Here is a 17061-nt window from a genome sequence, read left to right on the forward strand (position 1 = left end):
ATACTACGCACGCACGATGATCTAAGCAAAACTCCACAGCACCATAATCTTTCTATTCTTGTTGCTCTCTCTCGCCTATTCCCCCCTCTCCCTTTTCATTTCTTCCTCCATCGTGTTAAAGATTCTATCACAAGGTAAATATTTTTGACGTCACATGAGAAACTTCCCGCGGATACAGTCACATAGAACATAGTAGTGTGAAAAGATCCAAGTGCCCTACATCCTTCGATTCATTTCATGTTAGTTTTTCTTTAGACGGTACCTTTGTTGACTCAAAATTTGCTTATGATGACATTTTATTATGAAACATTATGTACATAAATGAGTGTGAGAAAACGATAACCAAGAAGTGAGGGAATTACCCAATAACCAAGAATTATAGATATCAAAAGAAATCAGATGAGATGGACCGGACGTGTTGCAAGGATGAGAGAAGAGAGAACACCATAAAGAGGAGACATATTGGGGTCGGTCGACTGAGGGGAGAAGACCGAGAGGTGGACCTAGATCGAGGTAGATGGACACCATTGGAAAGGAGGTGCGGAAGAGATACAAGGAAGAACTTGACTGGATGGAACTGGCACAAGATCGTCAGCGATGGAGAGGCTTGGTAAAGGGGTTATCACACTGGGCTGTTTTTCCTCCAACATTCAACCTCCAACCTCCATTTGAATAACTAGAATAGGACTTTGCTTAAAGAAATCTAGGCATCTCTCAGAACATTTCAACAGTATGTCTAACATTCGTATAGGTTTATTATCTCCTAGTGTATCATTCAGCTTTGCTATATATAACGGAAAGATAATTTGATATTTGGAGGTTTTAGAAATAGAATATTGTAACCGAAGTCGTTTTTATTCAAACGAACTCTCAACTGTCGGCGCTGGTGAAGCCTGTTGAAGCCCAGTGTGATAACCCCTTCACGGGCGGAGAGTGATCCACACGCAACCCGTGATCCCCCCTGAGTGAATGTGACACTTTAAAGCTCGTTTCACACGTATCCACTTTTCGCCGTGTGCCGTCCATGACACGACGTCGTGCTCACAAATAACCATGGCTGTCTATGGACGTTTCCACACGTGGTCGTGGCCATGTGAAAGCGTCCAGAGACATCCATGGTTATTTGAGAGCACGACATCGTGCCGTGGACGTCGTACGGCGAAAAGTCGACACATGTGAAACAAGTCTAAAGGTGGTGGCACGCTAAGCATTTTTCGCTAGTATGCTACTTGGATTTGCTACTTCGTTGGAGTAAAAACGACTTCGGTTACGATCTTTTTGTTTTTTCTAATTTCCGAATGTCAAATTACTCTTGCGTCGTATAGTGAAAAGCTGAATGACGAACTAAGAGAAGTTAAACCTAAAATACGAATGTGAGACACATTCTTGAGACGTTCTTATGGAAGTCTAGAATATTGTAACCGAAGTAGTTTTTTGTTTAAACGAAGTAACAAAAGCAAGTAGCATGCTAGCCTAGTGTGTCACCACCTTAACTCTGTTAATTAACACTATGGCGGTAACTTTTTACTCAGATTCTCGTTCTACCTGCCGCCTGGTATCAATGCTTTATATGGTATAATTGGTAGGGTGTCTACGTTTTTTTTATTATCATTGTTGGGAATTATGCTATAGAGGCGTAATTGAGTGTTAAAAAAATCACCACCCCACTTCCACAAAGTGGGAAGTGAGAAACCCCTGGTAAGGTAAGTCCTGTCAGTTGCGGCAAGCCGCTGAATTTCTTGGGTCGATGTTTGGGTCGCCTCCCCGCCTGGCCAGGTCTGTCGGGAACCGACACAAAAAGCACGCAGCTCCTACCGGGAATCTAACTCACGACCACTTGCTCATGAGTTCGACACGGTATCCACTGGGAACTATGTGACAGAAGCATAATCGAGTGTAGTTCTCAAGAATTTATGGTAGACTGTAATCAAGGTTTCCTTTTGCTGTCCAAAGCTCATTGTTTGTTTATTTCCCTGTTGATCTTCAAAGTTAGGTCTTTGATGAGGCCCAGAAAAACGCAAAACTGCACGAGAACAGTGATATTTATTTTTTTACTTCTGACATGCAGTATACCATGGGTCAGGTTTGAATGTCCACGACAGCGTGGTACGCTCTGGTCGGTGCGATTATCGCTCAACGATGATCGTTTATGGCTCAATGATGATCGTCAAACGATTGTCTAAGAGCACTAATTCTTTGTTTTTGAATGATGGGGCCGTTTTGCTTCGAGCTGCAAAGTACGAGGATGATAATCATTTCAACCTAAGCTACGACTAACGCGTTTACCAAAATAGGATGCCAGGAGGGAGGTAGGAGGATTCACGTCGTCACTAGCCATTGACTGTGGTAGGAGGCTAATAATCGCACCGATCAAATCGAACTTTAACGCTTAATCCCCCAGGAAGAGTTCTGTTGATTCCGTGATTTTCATCAGACAATTTTATTCGGTTGAAAGGATGCCACCATAGCGAAGACCGAAGTTGGGGCTCTCATCGAAGTTCGTGTCGATCTTCTTTCTCATGTGGTCCTCAGCCCTGTCGAGAGATGAATTCAGGAGTGTACATTTACGAAGGATGCTCGCCGGCCGGACGGGTTAGGGCATCGTTACTTGCGGCGAAGGTTGAGGTGATGGTGGTTCGAATCCTGCCACTGGCGAATTGAACTAAGGGTATGATTCATTAAACTCCACGCTACAAAGTCCTCTGTCAGGGGCACCGTCCTAGCCTCCTGATAGAGGGAGTTTGTGACGTTAAGCAAAATCACAATCACGAAAACTTAACCGATGGTCTTCCTATTGGGGCTCTCATCGAAGTTTGAGTCAATGTTCTTCCAGATGTTGTCCTCAGCCCTGTCGGACGAATGGACATCACCCTCCTGCCGAAGACGCTTCAAGGTGGATACCAGAAGCTCCGAGAAGAAGCAAGTCACGCATGCGCAGTAGCCGAGAACGAGGACATAAAAGGCTCCCTGAGCCTGGAGAGGAAAAAATGAATACGTGAGCATGGAAAAAAAAAAAAGAAAAAAAAAAAAGAAAAAAAAAAGAAAAAAAAAATCCACGAAACGGGAAGTGAGAAACTTCTGGCAGAGCAATCCCTATCAATTACGGCAAGCCGCTGAGTGACCAATGTTTTGGTCGCCTCCTTGTCTGGCCAGGGATGTCGGGAACCAACGCAAGAAGCACGCAGCGGTCACTGGGAATCGAACTCACGACCACCTGTTCATGAGTTCGACACTGTATCCACTGGGCTGCCGCGAGGCCCTGCAATCTTGATAGTACTAGTATTATAAGCATCAATATCAGCATCAATATGAACATCAATATCAGCATCAATATATTCATCTGACCCTAAGCGACTCTTACTAAACATATATTGCCAATATTGCAGGTATTGTCAATAGGAATGACCAGTTTAACTAATCAATTAATCAATCCTATTATCAGTTAACTAACTCATGAAGTAAGTAAGTAACCAGGTCATTACTACGGAGAATACCTGCAATATTGATAATATATAGCATGTGAGGATAAATAAGATAATTTATTAATATGCTTGTCCTTTTTTTCTCTCTCGCCTTCCTCAGTACCTGATCAACCAATCAGTCATATAATCAATTAACTAATTCACGAAGTGATTAAGTAACCTGATCATCGTTATTGATAATGCCTGCGATATTAGTAATGTATAGTATGCGAGGGTAAACTGTAGGTCCCACTATTGGACAAAAGAAATTTTGACAAATTTCTTTCCTTTCTCCGATAGTGGGATCTTCAGTTCATCTTACCATCGTGTTGGAACACTCAACTCGCTTGTATGTGAGGGTAAATTAATGAAGTGATTAATGGATTAATTGGTATTTTTTTTCTCTCGCCTTCCTCAGTACCTGAATAAGGTCAAGAGACTTTGGTCCATCGTTGGTGGCCTCTTCGAAGCAAGGGAGGGAGAAGTATTTGCTCCTCAAGTGCTCAAGGATCCCATAGTACCGAAGCCATGTCAACCTGTAGTATTACGTCAAAGTAAATGTACAATCAACAGAATTAAGCATCGTTTACACGGGGCATGTTGAGAGGCAAGTTAAGCGTGCAAGTTACTTGCCGTGTATTAACATCTGCTTGACAAAGAAAATTGGACAGATTGCCCTTTTTTTTTTGTCAGGCAGATGCTTCCACACGCAACTAACTTGTAGCAAATAACTTGCACACTTAATTTCCCTCTCAATTTGACTCGTGTAAACGAGGTTTTACAGACAAGGAACTCTGCAGTCACACTATAGAAATGATCCTTAGAAATATCGAGCGAGTTAGGGCGTCGTTACTTGTGGCGAATGTCGAGGGGATGACGGGTCGAACCCTGCCACCGGCAAAGTTAAACCAAGGGCATGGTACATTGTATTCCACGCTACAAAGTCCTCTGTAAGGGGCACTGTCCTAGTCGTCTGATAGGGGGGAGTTTGTGACGTTAAATCATATCATCATCATCAAATGCGCACCTTTATTTGCTTCACTGGATGATTTATGGGGTGACATTGTGGCCGTGGACGGTTTTCTAGGGCAGCGGGTCTTCTGCAAGAGAGATGTGGGCAACGGATTGATTGATGTTGGAGGTGACACATGCATCATTCCACGTTAAGTTGTATCAAGTATACAATTTTGAATACACAATGGTCACATATTCTTCCCACCGTTGTGTATCGCAGGGGTAATGCAGAGAAGGCAATCATATTAAGGCAGCGGGGCAGGACTCGTAGTAATGGAATTAGATTGGACAAATTTATATTTAAGGAGGAAATAGGCAAGAACTGGTTTAGCAATAGAGTGGTTAACGAATGGAATAAACTTAGTAACTATGTAGAGGGCGCTGAAACTATTGGTTGCTTCAAGAGAAGGTTAGATAATTTTACGGATGGGGGTGGTAGGTGGTAATAGACATGGAAGTGCTTAGTGTAGGCCTTATGGTCTCTTGCAGTCTCCTTCATTCTTATGTTCTTGTTCTACAAGATATTTTTGTTACAGTATGCCAAACCTCTTACTACAATATTTTCAGCAACAGTACTATGCTAACTTATAGTTAAATATGTAATCCATAACAATAACATTTATTTGATGCAGAGCTGACCCACATATTATTGCAATCAAATATTCACAGAGGTTGAAAAAAAGAAGCATTGCCCTTGTGACATCACCAACTGCGTCATAGTGCTACCAGCCAATCAACGCACATTTTGTCGACACGATGTCGGATGGGCGTGTTTCGGGCGTAGGCAAAAGCATCCACGTCGCTCTTGACGATGGTCCGGGCAATTCGGAAACGACAGCGTCCACCCTCGTTCTCGTGTTCGATTGACCGGCCCACCGCTGACGAGAACGTATCTGTAACAGGAAAAAAATCCATAGTAGAAGTAGAAGGTGAGGATTCTACGCCAGGAGGCGCTGAGTAGCTGCGGCCCAAGCCGTCACCTTTGACGTATGATGCTCTTTAAGGACTGTTGGGTCAAGTAACAGTCACTGATGGGAATCAGTAGTGCGGGATTCGGACCCACAACTAAGAGAAAGCGAGACCAGCACGCTTCCGATTACACCATCAGCCCGCCAATCTGTAGCAGATTTACTGAATCCAGATCTATGGTAGTCTCCTAATGTAACAGATTTATTGAATCCCAATTTCTTTCAGGGGAAAGTCCCTATGACATATTTCTTAAATCCCTGTCTTTAGGAGGAGAAAATCCCCATAACAGATTTACTGAAACAAATTCTCTGGGAGGAGAAATTCCCATAACAGGTCTAGTGTGGAAAGAGAAAGTCCTTATGACGGATTTACTGAATCCCAGTCTGCTACAAGGGAAGTCCCCATAACAGCTTTATTGAATCGCATTTCTGCAGCAAAAAGCCCCACGGAATATTTCCCGAATCCCAATTTACAGGAGAAGAAAGCCCCATGACGGATTTACTTATTCCCAATTTGTTGTAAAGCCTCGCTCACACGGGACAAGTTGAGAGACAAGTCAAGTGTGCAAGTTACTTGAACTGTAGAGGAAAGTGAGCAAGTACATGTTCACACAAGCCACTTGTCTCTGACTTGGCCTGTGTGAACATACACTTGCTTTCCTCTCTAGTTCAAATAACCTGCACACATGACTTGCCTCTCAGCCCGAGTACCCATCTGCACCACGAGAAGGATCCATGACAGAGTTCTTGAACCCCAACAACAGTCCAGTCCGCTGTAAGTGGAGGTGATTGTGAAAATGGGGCACTTTCCATTCATGGAATGGGAGTGACTATACGCGACGCTTCAGTGCTTCACATTATCTTAAAGAAATAGAGGAAGAATAGAAATCTTTTCCAACAGGTCCCTTCCCCGACTACAGAACCACCGCGCTAGTCTAATCTGACCTAACCTGACCTTACTTAACCTAACCTCCTTTGGCACGTTATCATAAAATGGTCATGGTGCAAGGACTGTAAGCACAAATACATTGCCAAAAAATCGGAGAGAAGAAAAAAACATCACGCGAAGTAGAGTACGAAGGGATCCAAGGTATCCTAAATCAAGGAAGTTACCCACTTTGAAGAATTCTGTATTTTGGTAAGTGATGACCGTACCTATGAAGGCGTACTTGGCTTCCTCCACTTGCTTGAAGTAATCCCAGGAGGACATGTAGGCGCCGCTGAACTGCTTCAGGTTCAGTTTCAGCCGAGCCATGGCTCCCGTGTAGTTGTTTTGCTGTCGTGAAGGACATACAAGTCTTCAATGAATCCATTGCCCACTTCCTTCCCAAGGGTGTGCCACGGAGATAAATGAAATAGTCTGGGGGCAGCTAGGGTCATAAGAGAGGTGCTATCCGGTACGTAAAGTGTTAGTTGCGGGTAGCTTTTAACACAGGGAAATTAAATAGACCGGCGGGACAGTCACGATAAGCTAAGCATGAACATTATAATGTACAAAATAGCCATTCATGATGTCATCCCTTCCAAGACTTGAAATATATATACATACATATATATATATATATATATATATATATATATATATATATATATATATATATATATATATATATATATATATATATATGCATGAAGAACCCACAGTCGGAATTAAAAAATATAAACTTCTATAAGTCGGCTCTAATACCTATAACCCTCTTCAGGAAAGTATATACACTTGAACCTTTTCGCTCACTTACCAGAAGGAAGTTGTAGACAGAGACACGAGTCCTGACGGACGGCAGGACAGAGCTGTGGGCCAGGTCTTCGAGTGAGTCGATGGCTTTCGCTCTGTTTCAGAGCAAAGAGAATCCTCAGTTTCCAAGGATATTTATTTTATGTCCCTATTTATCTTTATCTATCCACTGGAACTGGCAGATTGACCATTATTGTATTGAATTGTATTGTATTGCACTTAGAAATACGGGTTCCAGAGATAAAAAAAAAATGTATTAAGGATCAAGTGATGACGTTTTTGTAGGAGAGAGGCCAAACGCAGAGTATAGGATCCAATGTATCTAATGTTTCGCCCAGCAGGGCTTCTTCAGAAATAACCTGCTGGGCGAAACGTTAAATACATTGGATCCTATACGCTGCGTTTGCCCTCTCTCCTACAGTGCTGTTGCAGTCGTTGCTGCTTTTACTGATGACGTTTTTAACGTGTTACTCGGCAGTAAGAGAAGCCATAATGACACACAAATACAGAAGACGCAGAACTCAGAATACCAAAATCAGAAGTTAGAATAGAATTAAATTTAAAGTATACCAAAGGTCAAATAAATTGATTCAGAAATATCATAGCTCATATGATAAATTCATTGGTGACAAAGTAAAAGGAACAAAGTCAGTTAAGAAGTAGAAAGAATAGAAGAACATATAGAAATGGGTAACTCAATGAGTCTACTTAATCGTAGGTCAGACATGAGAGACGAATAGAAAGAGAGGGTCAGTGATGGAATCTATGTGTACAGGGCTTGTGAACTAACTACGTGTGGCTAAATTACATTTCTACAAGAACATGTCTGAGTGTGATGTTACATTGTATTTACTCCGAAGTATTTAAAAACTTATGTTAGAAATGTATAGAAAAAGAAAATATTTTACTCGGCACGCTATCTTTCTGACACCATATACTATGTTAACATTACATACAAACACACATACACACATATTTATATACATATATACGTATGTCCATATATACATACATACGTACATGCATGCATACATACATACTTCCTCTGTTCTCTCTCTAATCCTCTCAACACCCTCCCACTCAACAGACTATCTTAAACTACTATATTCATTTTTGTCCATTTTCTCTTTTGTAAAGTGGAACTTGACAAACATTCCTCCAATTCTCTGGTACATCCCCTCCCTTAGCCATACATTAATCAACATTACAACCCACTCCACTATTAGTTTCCCACTGTTTCCTGTTTTATTACATTTTGAAAGGTCACTATCCCAGCCGGTATTATGAGGAGCCAGTATTTCATGTAGTTATCCTTTGTTTAGTCATTCCTCACGGAACGTTGATGGGACAGGCGCTGACCTACCTGAAGGGTATGGCAAGGAAAGCTGTGACGGAACCGCTGTAGGTGGCGCAGATGATGATCCCCGTCATCAGGATGCATGCCGTTAGGGCGCGTCCACCAGTGCCATAAGCCCACACACGACTCTCCGCTGCTGACGAAGAATGGGCACTCATGTAGAGAGATGAACGGTGATGTTGCAAGAGGAAAGGTTCACATTGAAAGAACCTAAATTAATCTGTTGGTAAATCATATCGAAGATAAGGTGCAATAGCCGAAATGGGACCAGGACGTTGCATCGCCTAACAATCTTAGAAAGAAACAGGAAAACCGTCGTAGAAGCAGTATATATCGTAACCAATGCTTGCACAAATAACATAATAGGCTAGCATGAAACATATAACATAAAAAAATTATATTGAAGGAGACTGCAAGAGACCATAAGGCCTACACTAGGCAGTTCATGTCTATTACCACCTGTCATCCCCATCTATAAAGTTGTCCAATCGTTTCTAAACAACCGAAAGTTTCAGCGCTCACTACATGGTTACTAAGTCTATTCCTTTCGTTGACCACCCTATTAGCAAACCAGTTCTTGCCTATTTCCTTCTTAAACCTAAAATTGCCCAATTTAAATCCATTACTGCGAGTCCTGCCCTGTTGTCTTAATAGGATGACCTTGTTTGCGTCACGCTTGTTAAAACCTTTGATTCACTTGAACACCTCTATTAGATCACCCTGCACTCTGAGTCTTTCCAGAGGGTGTAAGCTAAGGTGCCTAAGTCTCTTCTTGTGAGGTAAATTTCTGAGCCCATATATCAGTTTGGTCATTCTCCTCTGTACTGATTCTAGTGAATTGATATCCATTCTATAGGACGGAGACCAAAACTGTACCGTATAGTCAAGGCTGGGTCTAACTAGCGCCAGATAGAGTTTGATAATTACCTCTGCACTTCTATTTATTACCGTCCTAGCAATGAAGCCTAATGCTCTGTCAACTCTATTCACTAGAGACTACAGAAAAAGATAACCCGATCTATATTCCAGAGATAGAATCCCCCCCCTCAAAAAAAAGAAAATCAACTCACCACCACATAAGAGTATTACAGGAACCGTAAGACAATTTTGACCAAGAAATCGCCCTTACACACAAATATCGCTTCCGCAAAACAATCACCTCAACTTCACACAAACCTGCATCAATGAGGATCATTCATACATCGGGATGACGAGAGCAAGCTTTCGAGACGGTGAACTGGCCACATATGAAACCTAACCATAAAGAATCTCCATAACACCAAACGTAAAACTCCCTTTATCCAATGGATTTAGAAAAAGGAACAACGATATTAGACAAAGAAAGAGATCCTCACAGAAAACCATCCATGAACACGCACGTAACAGACATTCAAGGCCTTCCACCTCAAAGACACACGTTACCTATCTCCGCGACTCCTACTGGCTAAAACGCAGCCAATCAGAAATGCCGCTTTCGCTAGTGAAATCCGATTGTCAACCAATCATACGTGTATGTAAGCAATAATCACTCTGTTGGACGTAGACACCGAAGACGGAGCCACAGCGATGGTAGAGAGGGGGCGGGGGTCGGTATCCCAGCTCGTCCAGATTGCTTTCGGCCGTCTCAACTAGCCACAAGGTTATTGATCCGAACAACACTGCCCCAACCAGGGCTGCCCATACCTAAACAGAAAGGGAAACAAAGAGTTTGTGCGGTAAAGGTCATTCAATTGTTCTTACATGATTGTTCTATGGTCTTACCGTTGTTTTTTTCTCTGTTTGTCTAACAACAGCAGATTGGCTTCGTAATTTGAAAAGGGTACGAGGAAAATTAAATGGTTAAGGAGACGCTGTGGAAAAAGACGCATCTTATCTATATAGATAGCTTTGCACGGCCTCCCGTATCTCTGTTCACACTAGCGGTTTGAACCGCGGCAGTCCAATTATAGTGTAAGTCAATGGAGGTGTCCACACACAACCGTGCATTTTTTCCCTTGACTATACGGTACCACCATGGTTTTCGCGCGGTTCAAACCGCTGGTGTGAACAGGACCTATTTCGTAGCTGCAGTCACCTTCACTTTCACCGCCTCATCGTTTTTGGGCAAAATAAACAACAACCCTTTTCTTTCCTGGCCAATCACGATCGCTCCTGAGTGACGTCTATTGGGCAAAATGGGTCTGTTTGTGATTGGCCAGGTAATTATGGTGTGGCTTACTTCGCCAGAGATCACAGCGGTGACTGTACATACTAGTTGCTGCCACCTTTCAGGTCTGGATTTATCTGTTCAGGATCTCTCTCTCTCAAAAAAAAAAAAAAAAAAGATAAAGAAAAAATAATTCCTCCTGTTGTTCGATAATAGAATAAGATGCTCATCTTCCCACAACTTTTCCTAATTCCCATCATGAAATGTAGTTATCCTAATCCAAAGGTAGCTCGCACACCAACACCACCAGTTGCATGAAACCATTTGCTTACGACGCCGCAGCAAATCGAATTGCGACTGACACGTTAGTTTCTTTACAACTCCTTACATCGAGGCAACTGAAACTGCGGTTGCCTCGATGTGAGGTGTTCTAAAGAAACCAATGCGTCAGCCGCAATGCAACTGGTTGCGGCGTTGTAAGCAAATGGTTTCATGCAAATGGTTGCGTTGGTGTGCAAGCTGCCAAACAAATATTTTCGTCCATTATGCCATTCACATAGGCTTATTGCATCCAAGCACCCTAGAGATCTGAATAAAATTGCTTGGTGAAAGCTAGCAAAATACTAAAAGTCTTAATAACAATTAAAGTATTATATGTATATATATATATACATATGTATATATATATACACATATATATATCAATATATATACATATATATATATATATACATACATATACACACACATATATATATATATATACATACATATTACATATATATATATATATATATATATAATACATATATACATATATATATATATATATATACATACATATACATATATATATATATATAATACATATATACATATATATATATATATATATATGTATATATATATGTATATATCAACACTAGTTATATCAGTCTATGACATCTCTCTATTAAAAAGCCGTTTCAATCTCTTGAGGTGGCAGCACACGAGGCTAGCTAGCATGTTACTTGCTTTTGCTACTTCGTTTGAGTGGAAACGACTTCGGTTCCAGTATTCTAGACTTCCGTAAGAACATCTAAACAATGTGTCTAAAATTCATATTTTAGGTTTAACTTCTCTTAGTTCGTCATACCACTTCTCACTATAATACACGAGTAATTTGACATTTGGAAATTTGAAAAACAAAAGATCGTAACCGAAGTCGGTTCTACTCAAACGAAGTAGCAAAAGCAAGTAGCATGCTAGCAAGAAATGCCTAGTGTGCCGCCACCTTTACCCACACGCAGGACCTGCATGAGCAAGCCTGTAGACCAGCGTTCCTTAGCCATTTCCGACTCTAGCAGCACCCCTGTAGTAGTCAGGTCTAGGGAGCCTAACACTCCCTTGACTCTGGTTAACACCTGATTACTAGAAATGGTAAAGGATAGTCAAGTGAGGCAATGCTTGATCACTTATTTTGTTGATTCATCAACTGTCATCACTGTTGATAAAAGAAACAAAAAAAAAAATAAAATAAAAGAGCACGGAAGTGATATAATACCGCCATGTATTCAGCACTTCCCAGCACACCCTAAAGTTTATTTCAGTACCCCGGGTTAAGAAACGCTGCTGAAAAAAAACGGAAATCTAACCAAAGGGCTGAAGATCTCTAGAAGCAGGAACGGTTTGACAACGAAGTCTGGGGCTTTGGCTAAGATGACAACGTTGTCCCAGCTGAAGGGGATGCTGAACTCCGCCACCTGGTTTCTCTCATGACTTGGCGAAAAGTCCAGAATACCCCAATCCGCCTCCTGGGGCGAGAGGTGTCCAGGAAAAAAAAAAAAAAAAAAAAAAAAAAAAAAAAAGATGAGTTTCTTTTTGTTGTGATAATGCAAAGACAATTATTTTGTAAATTCCATTCGTGTGCATTTTGAGACCATAAAAGGAGGAAAAGGAGTTACGAGAAGGAAAATAAGAAACAGATTATAAGTTTCTTCTTGTTTTGATAACAATGAATTTATTCATTGTTTTACTACTGAATGCAAGGATGATTCTTGTGTACCTACACTACGCTCGTGTGTACTTCTGAGATCGAGACAGACCATAAAGCCCCTTGAAACCACCCCTTCGATCCAATGACTCAAAGACCTACTTCTGGCAAATCCCAGACAATTTCATTAAGATAGGCGGAGAGGAGGGTAGAGAGCCTCTTAGACGGTCACGAACTTTAATTGTGTTCTCCTCACTTGCTTGGGAAAGGCAAGAACTTCATTTTATATTCTCCTCACTTTGCTGTCAAAGGCCTCCCCTTTCCCACAAAGTCAAGATCTTAATTATTTGATCTCGCCTGCATCCCGAAACCCCTCACTCCCAATAAGTCAAGACTTTTTTTTTTTTTTTTTTTTTTTCTTACCTGCCTGGCAAGGACCCCGACCATCCCGTTCCAGGAGCCATTAGCCTGTGGAGAGCCGAACCCGACGGCGGGGACCAATGTCGCCGTGAAGTTGAGGTGCTCCTGAAGAAGGTGGACCACATCGGCCGTGTAGCCTCGCGCCTCCTCCAAACCGGTCTCTAAGTCGTACTCGAACACTCGAGGTTTCTGTCCACGGAGGAGCCGAGGGTTTTGAACTGGTTTAGCAACAGAGGGGTTAACGAATGGAAAGGACTAAGTGACCATGTAGTGAGCGCTGAAACAATCGGTTGCTTTAAGAGAAAATTAGATAGTTTTATGGATAGTGATGAAGGGTGGTAAGGGACATGGAACTACCTAGTGTAGGCTGTTCTCCTCTATTCTTATGTTCTATTCTTACCTAGAAGGAGTTCATGTTTCTAGTTACCCTGAATTCTAGAACACTTACCTAGATGGCAATGAAACGTTTCTATATTCTGGTTTTTATTGCATCTCGCCTTCCAGCATTTTAAATTCACAACATTTGACGAGAATCTTGAATGTGTGATGGTGTTTTAATCCCTAGAATAGTATTCGTGGTACGTGGGGATCTGGCTACCCGAGGTATTTGAATGTCTAAATATACTGATATTTGTCCGGTATGTATACTATCTTTGGATATTTGTGTCTAGCGGGTCGCACACTTACAGACCGTCGTCGTCGTTGTTGTTATTATTGTTGTTCTTGCTGTTGTTGTCATTGCTGTTGTTAGTTTGTTGTTACTGTTGTCGATATTGTTGTTCTTGTTGCTGTTTTTTGTCATTGATGCTGTCGCTTTTGTTGTTTTTTGTCTCTTTTGCTGTCATCGTTGTGTTTACTGTTGTTGTTACCTTGATGTTGTTCCTGTTAGTTTTGTTGTTGTTGCTGCGGTTGTTTTATTGTTGTTCTTGTGGTTGCGTACCTCCCAGGAGCAGAAGTAGCGGTCCCCTGTACCCACAGACCCCAGGTCAAACTATCAGGTGTCATTCCACTTCCCCTTTTTCCTTTAAGCCTCGTTGACACGGGACTAGTTTAGTAGCCGCTAGGGGCAGCTGTAAGTTAACTTACCCGACAAGTAAGTGTTGACATCAGGATAGTTTGGAGGAAAGTTTACTAACTTTCCTTTCACATTAGGCAAGTGGAGGGGTAGTTTACAAGTCGCTAGCACTAGCGGCTACTAAACTAGTCTCGTGTCAACTAGGCTTTAGTCAGCTCGGACACAGACGCAACCAGTTGCATGAAACCGGTAGCAACGGATGCCTACACTCTGTGAAAACAGTATTCCCAGTACTGTCAGGACATGAATATATAATTTCTCTTTACTTGTTATTTCAGAAATGCACGACATACTTGATTGCTGGAGGGGAAACGTACAGGGAATACTGGTTTCAGAGTGTAGGCACCCGTTGTGATCGATTTCATGCAACTGGTTGCGTCGGTGTGCGAGCTGGCTTAGAGTTAGTGAAGCTTTTGGGGACGGGGTTTCACAAGAGGTTCCGCCTAGTACCTCTTCTTTGTTACCTATAGTGAGGTAGAGGGTTACTTACGAAGAGACAGGTCAGTCGGAGGTTTCTTCCCCCGAAGAACCTGGGCGGAGGAGGCCACAATGTACTAGGAGGGCCTCGAAGCTTGAGGCCACTTCGGGAACCCCAAGAAGCTTTTGGGGAGAACCCCCAAGTGCCGTTGCCTTCGTCAGCCACGGCGTAGACATCCACTATCACCTCACTCTCGAATGATGACCTGTGGTCGTCAGGGTAGCAAAGGAATTCCAGTCATTCATCATGAAATCCTTTACATAGAGTATTGAATGTATGAGTCTTATGTATTCAATACTTAAGTTTAGGGACGTCCTTACGGACCAGAGTCACGCTGTATTCACTTATAATTGGTAACTAATCACTTCTCCGTTGTAAATGTCACTTGGTACGCCACAACTCCACCCCCTCCGCAGGAAATTAACAAAATAAATATGCGATTCGAGTTAGGTACTCCACAAGTTGACATGTTGATCCCAAGGGAACTAAGAACCTTACTGGAAATGTACAACATGTCACCCTCGATTTTGTAGGTTCCTTTCACCTGAACAGAATCGCCTGTAGGCAAACTATGGGAACATTCAACTCGAGTAAGGTACTCGACAGGTTAACATGTTGATCCCGAGGGAGCTATAGCCCCTGAACTCAGAAGCGGGAATTTCCCCGAATGCGACGGTACCAATTTGACCACCATTCATCGGATCGTCACGCATGTCACCCAGTGATACCTTGGCGTGGCAACATGGGGGAAAAGCGCTGTTGCCACATGCTATTAGATTTATTCAAATCGTTGTTATAATCCTAAAGAGTGATGCTCATTGTACTATACAATTTTCTTTACTATATACAGAAAAAATAAAATAACACATATGGGAAATAAGAGAGAGAGGCATGTAATAGATTTGTCAGAATGACTCACGACGTATGTCGCACCCTGAACGGACCCCTTGAAGCGCAAGGACTATAGGAACCTTACCGAAGATGTTTCTTCTCCCGAGGACGGCGCTGACGAAGGAGAAGACCCCGTGTGCCCTCGACCATGGGTTCCTTCACGTACTCCATCAGATCAAAAGAACTCGAACCTTCCTCTTCTGTTGTCACCCACAGCCACTGTGTTGTCTGATCATATTCGAAGGAAAAAAATAGAACATGTGGTACCAGGATTGGATTGGCAACGGATAGAATCATTTGGAGAGGCACAGTTAAAGCGGTGATGGGGCGTCAGTCCTGACATCCACCAGAGAGAAAACAACAAAGAGAAAGTACGGTTTATTTCACAATAAATCAATATACTAAAGATTTTAATCCAGAAGACATCGGTAAAGGTGTTATCACACTGGGCTTCGACGGGCTTCACCTGTGAGAAACTGATTCTCACTGCTTCGGACGCACTAGCATAGCGTGGGTGGCCCCTTCTCAAATGGAGCAAAACCATAACATAATTAAATTGTGCTAAGGTAGGCCTTTCTGAAAGCCCTTATCGGAGGACTAAATACATCACATGACACCAGTGACCCCTTACTGCAATATAATTGGGCTAATGTGTTTTAGTGTTCTGTTCATAGCCAATCATGTAAATCCTAAGATGAAAAGTACAGCCCTAGAGGGAGGTGCCTAGCAGTACCAATGTATCCTTAAGGTTTGAATATAGAAGGAGAACAGTCTTGAGACAGCTGCTCCAAATATCAGGTCGACTAAAAGGCAAGTAGTCCAATTTTGAACTCCCACAAACATTATACACACACTCTAGCACTCTTAATAAACAAAGAAACGTATACCGCTCGTTTGTTCTTTTACCCTAGTGACAACCTAAGTTCGCAACCTCTTAGGGTCATAGCCCCGGCTCAGGAGAAGCGTAACACACCAGCATCGACAATTGAGAGTTCGTATGAGTTAAAACGACTTGGGTTACAATATTCAATCTTTCAAATCTCCAAATATCAATTTATCTTTCCGTCATATACAGCAAATCTGAATAGTGAACTGAGATTGTAAACCTATACGAATGTTAGACATACTGTTGAAAGGTTCTAGAGAAGTCCAGATTTCTGTAAGGGAAGTCCTATTCTAGTTATTCAAATGGAGGTTGCAGGTAGGATGTCGGAGGAAAAATAACACAGTGTGATAGCCCCTCAAGGTCGTCCTCGAACTCACCTTGATGTTGAGGCGCGAATCGAGGTACAGCGGCTTTACCTGCAACAGCAAGGACGAGCATCACATGTCTGACCTCTAACTATGGCAGCACACTAAGTATTTCTCGCTAGCATGCTACTTGTTTTTGCTATTTCGTTTGATTCGAAACGACTTCGATCACGATTTTTTTGTCAGTTTTCCAAATGTCAAATTGCTCTTGCGTCATGTCGTGAGAAGCTGAAGAATGGCGAACTGTAAGAAGTTGAACCTAAAATACGAATGTTAGACACATTGTTTAGATG

At 42.1% G+C, this 17061-nt stretch overlaps 1 protein-coding gene across 1 annotated transcript; it reads right to left on the reverse strand.

Annotated features, from left to right (window-relative positions):
- Positions 1-2063: 2063 nt before the first annotated feature.
- Positions 2064-14933, reverse strand: LOC143027930 (glutamate receptor ionotropic, delta-1-like). The gene is made up of 10 exons (XM_076189577.1): positions 14639-14933; positions 13077-13262; positions 12316-12474; positions 10065-10218; positions 8542-8668; positions 7183-7273; positions 6599-6719; positions 5218-5368; positions 3883-3997; positions 2064-2973 (listed from the first exon to the last, which is right to left on the reverse strand). Exons 2-10 carry the CDS (start codon positions 13098-13100, stop codon positions 2776-2778), a joined length of 1140 nt encoding a protein of 379 aa, XP_076045692.1. The 5' UTR covers positions 13101-13262; positions 14639-14933; the 3' UTR covers positions 2064-2775.
- Between the last annotated feature and the right edge of the window lie 2128 nt (positions 14934-17061).

The sequence above is a fragment of the Oratosquilla oratoria genome, chromosome 9 (assembly GCF_046742065.1).
Source record: "Oratosquilla oratoria isolate Oo_2021 chromosome 9, ASM4674206v1, whole genome shotgun sequence".
Classification (NCBI taxonomy): domain Eukaryota; kingdom Metazoa; phylum Arthropoda; class Malacostraca; order Stomatopoda; family Squillidae; genus Oratosquilla; species Oratosquilla oratoria.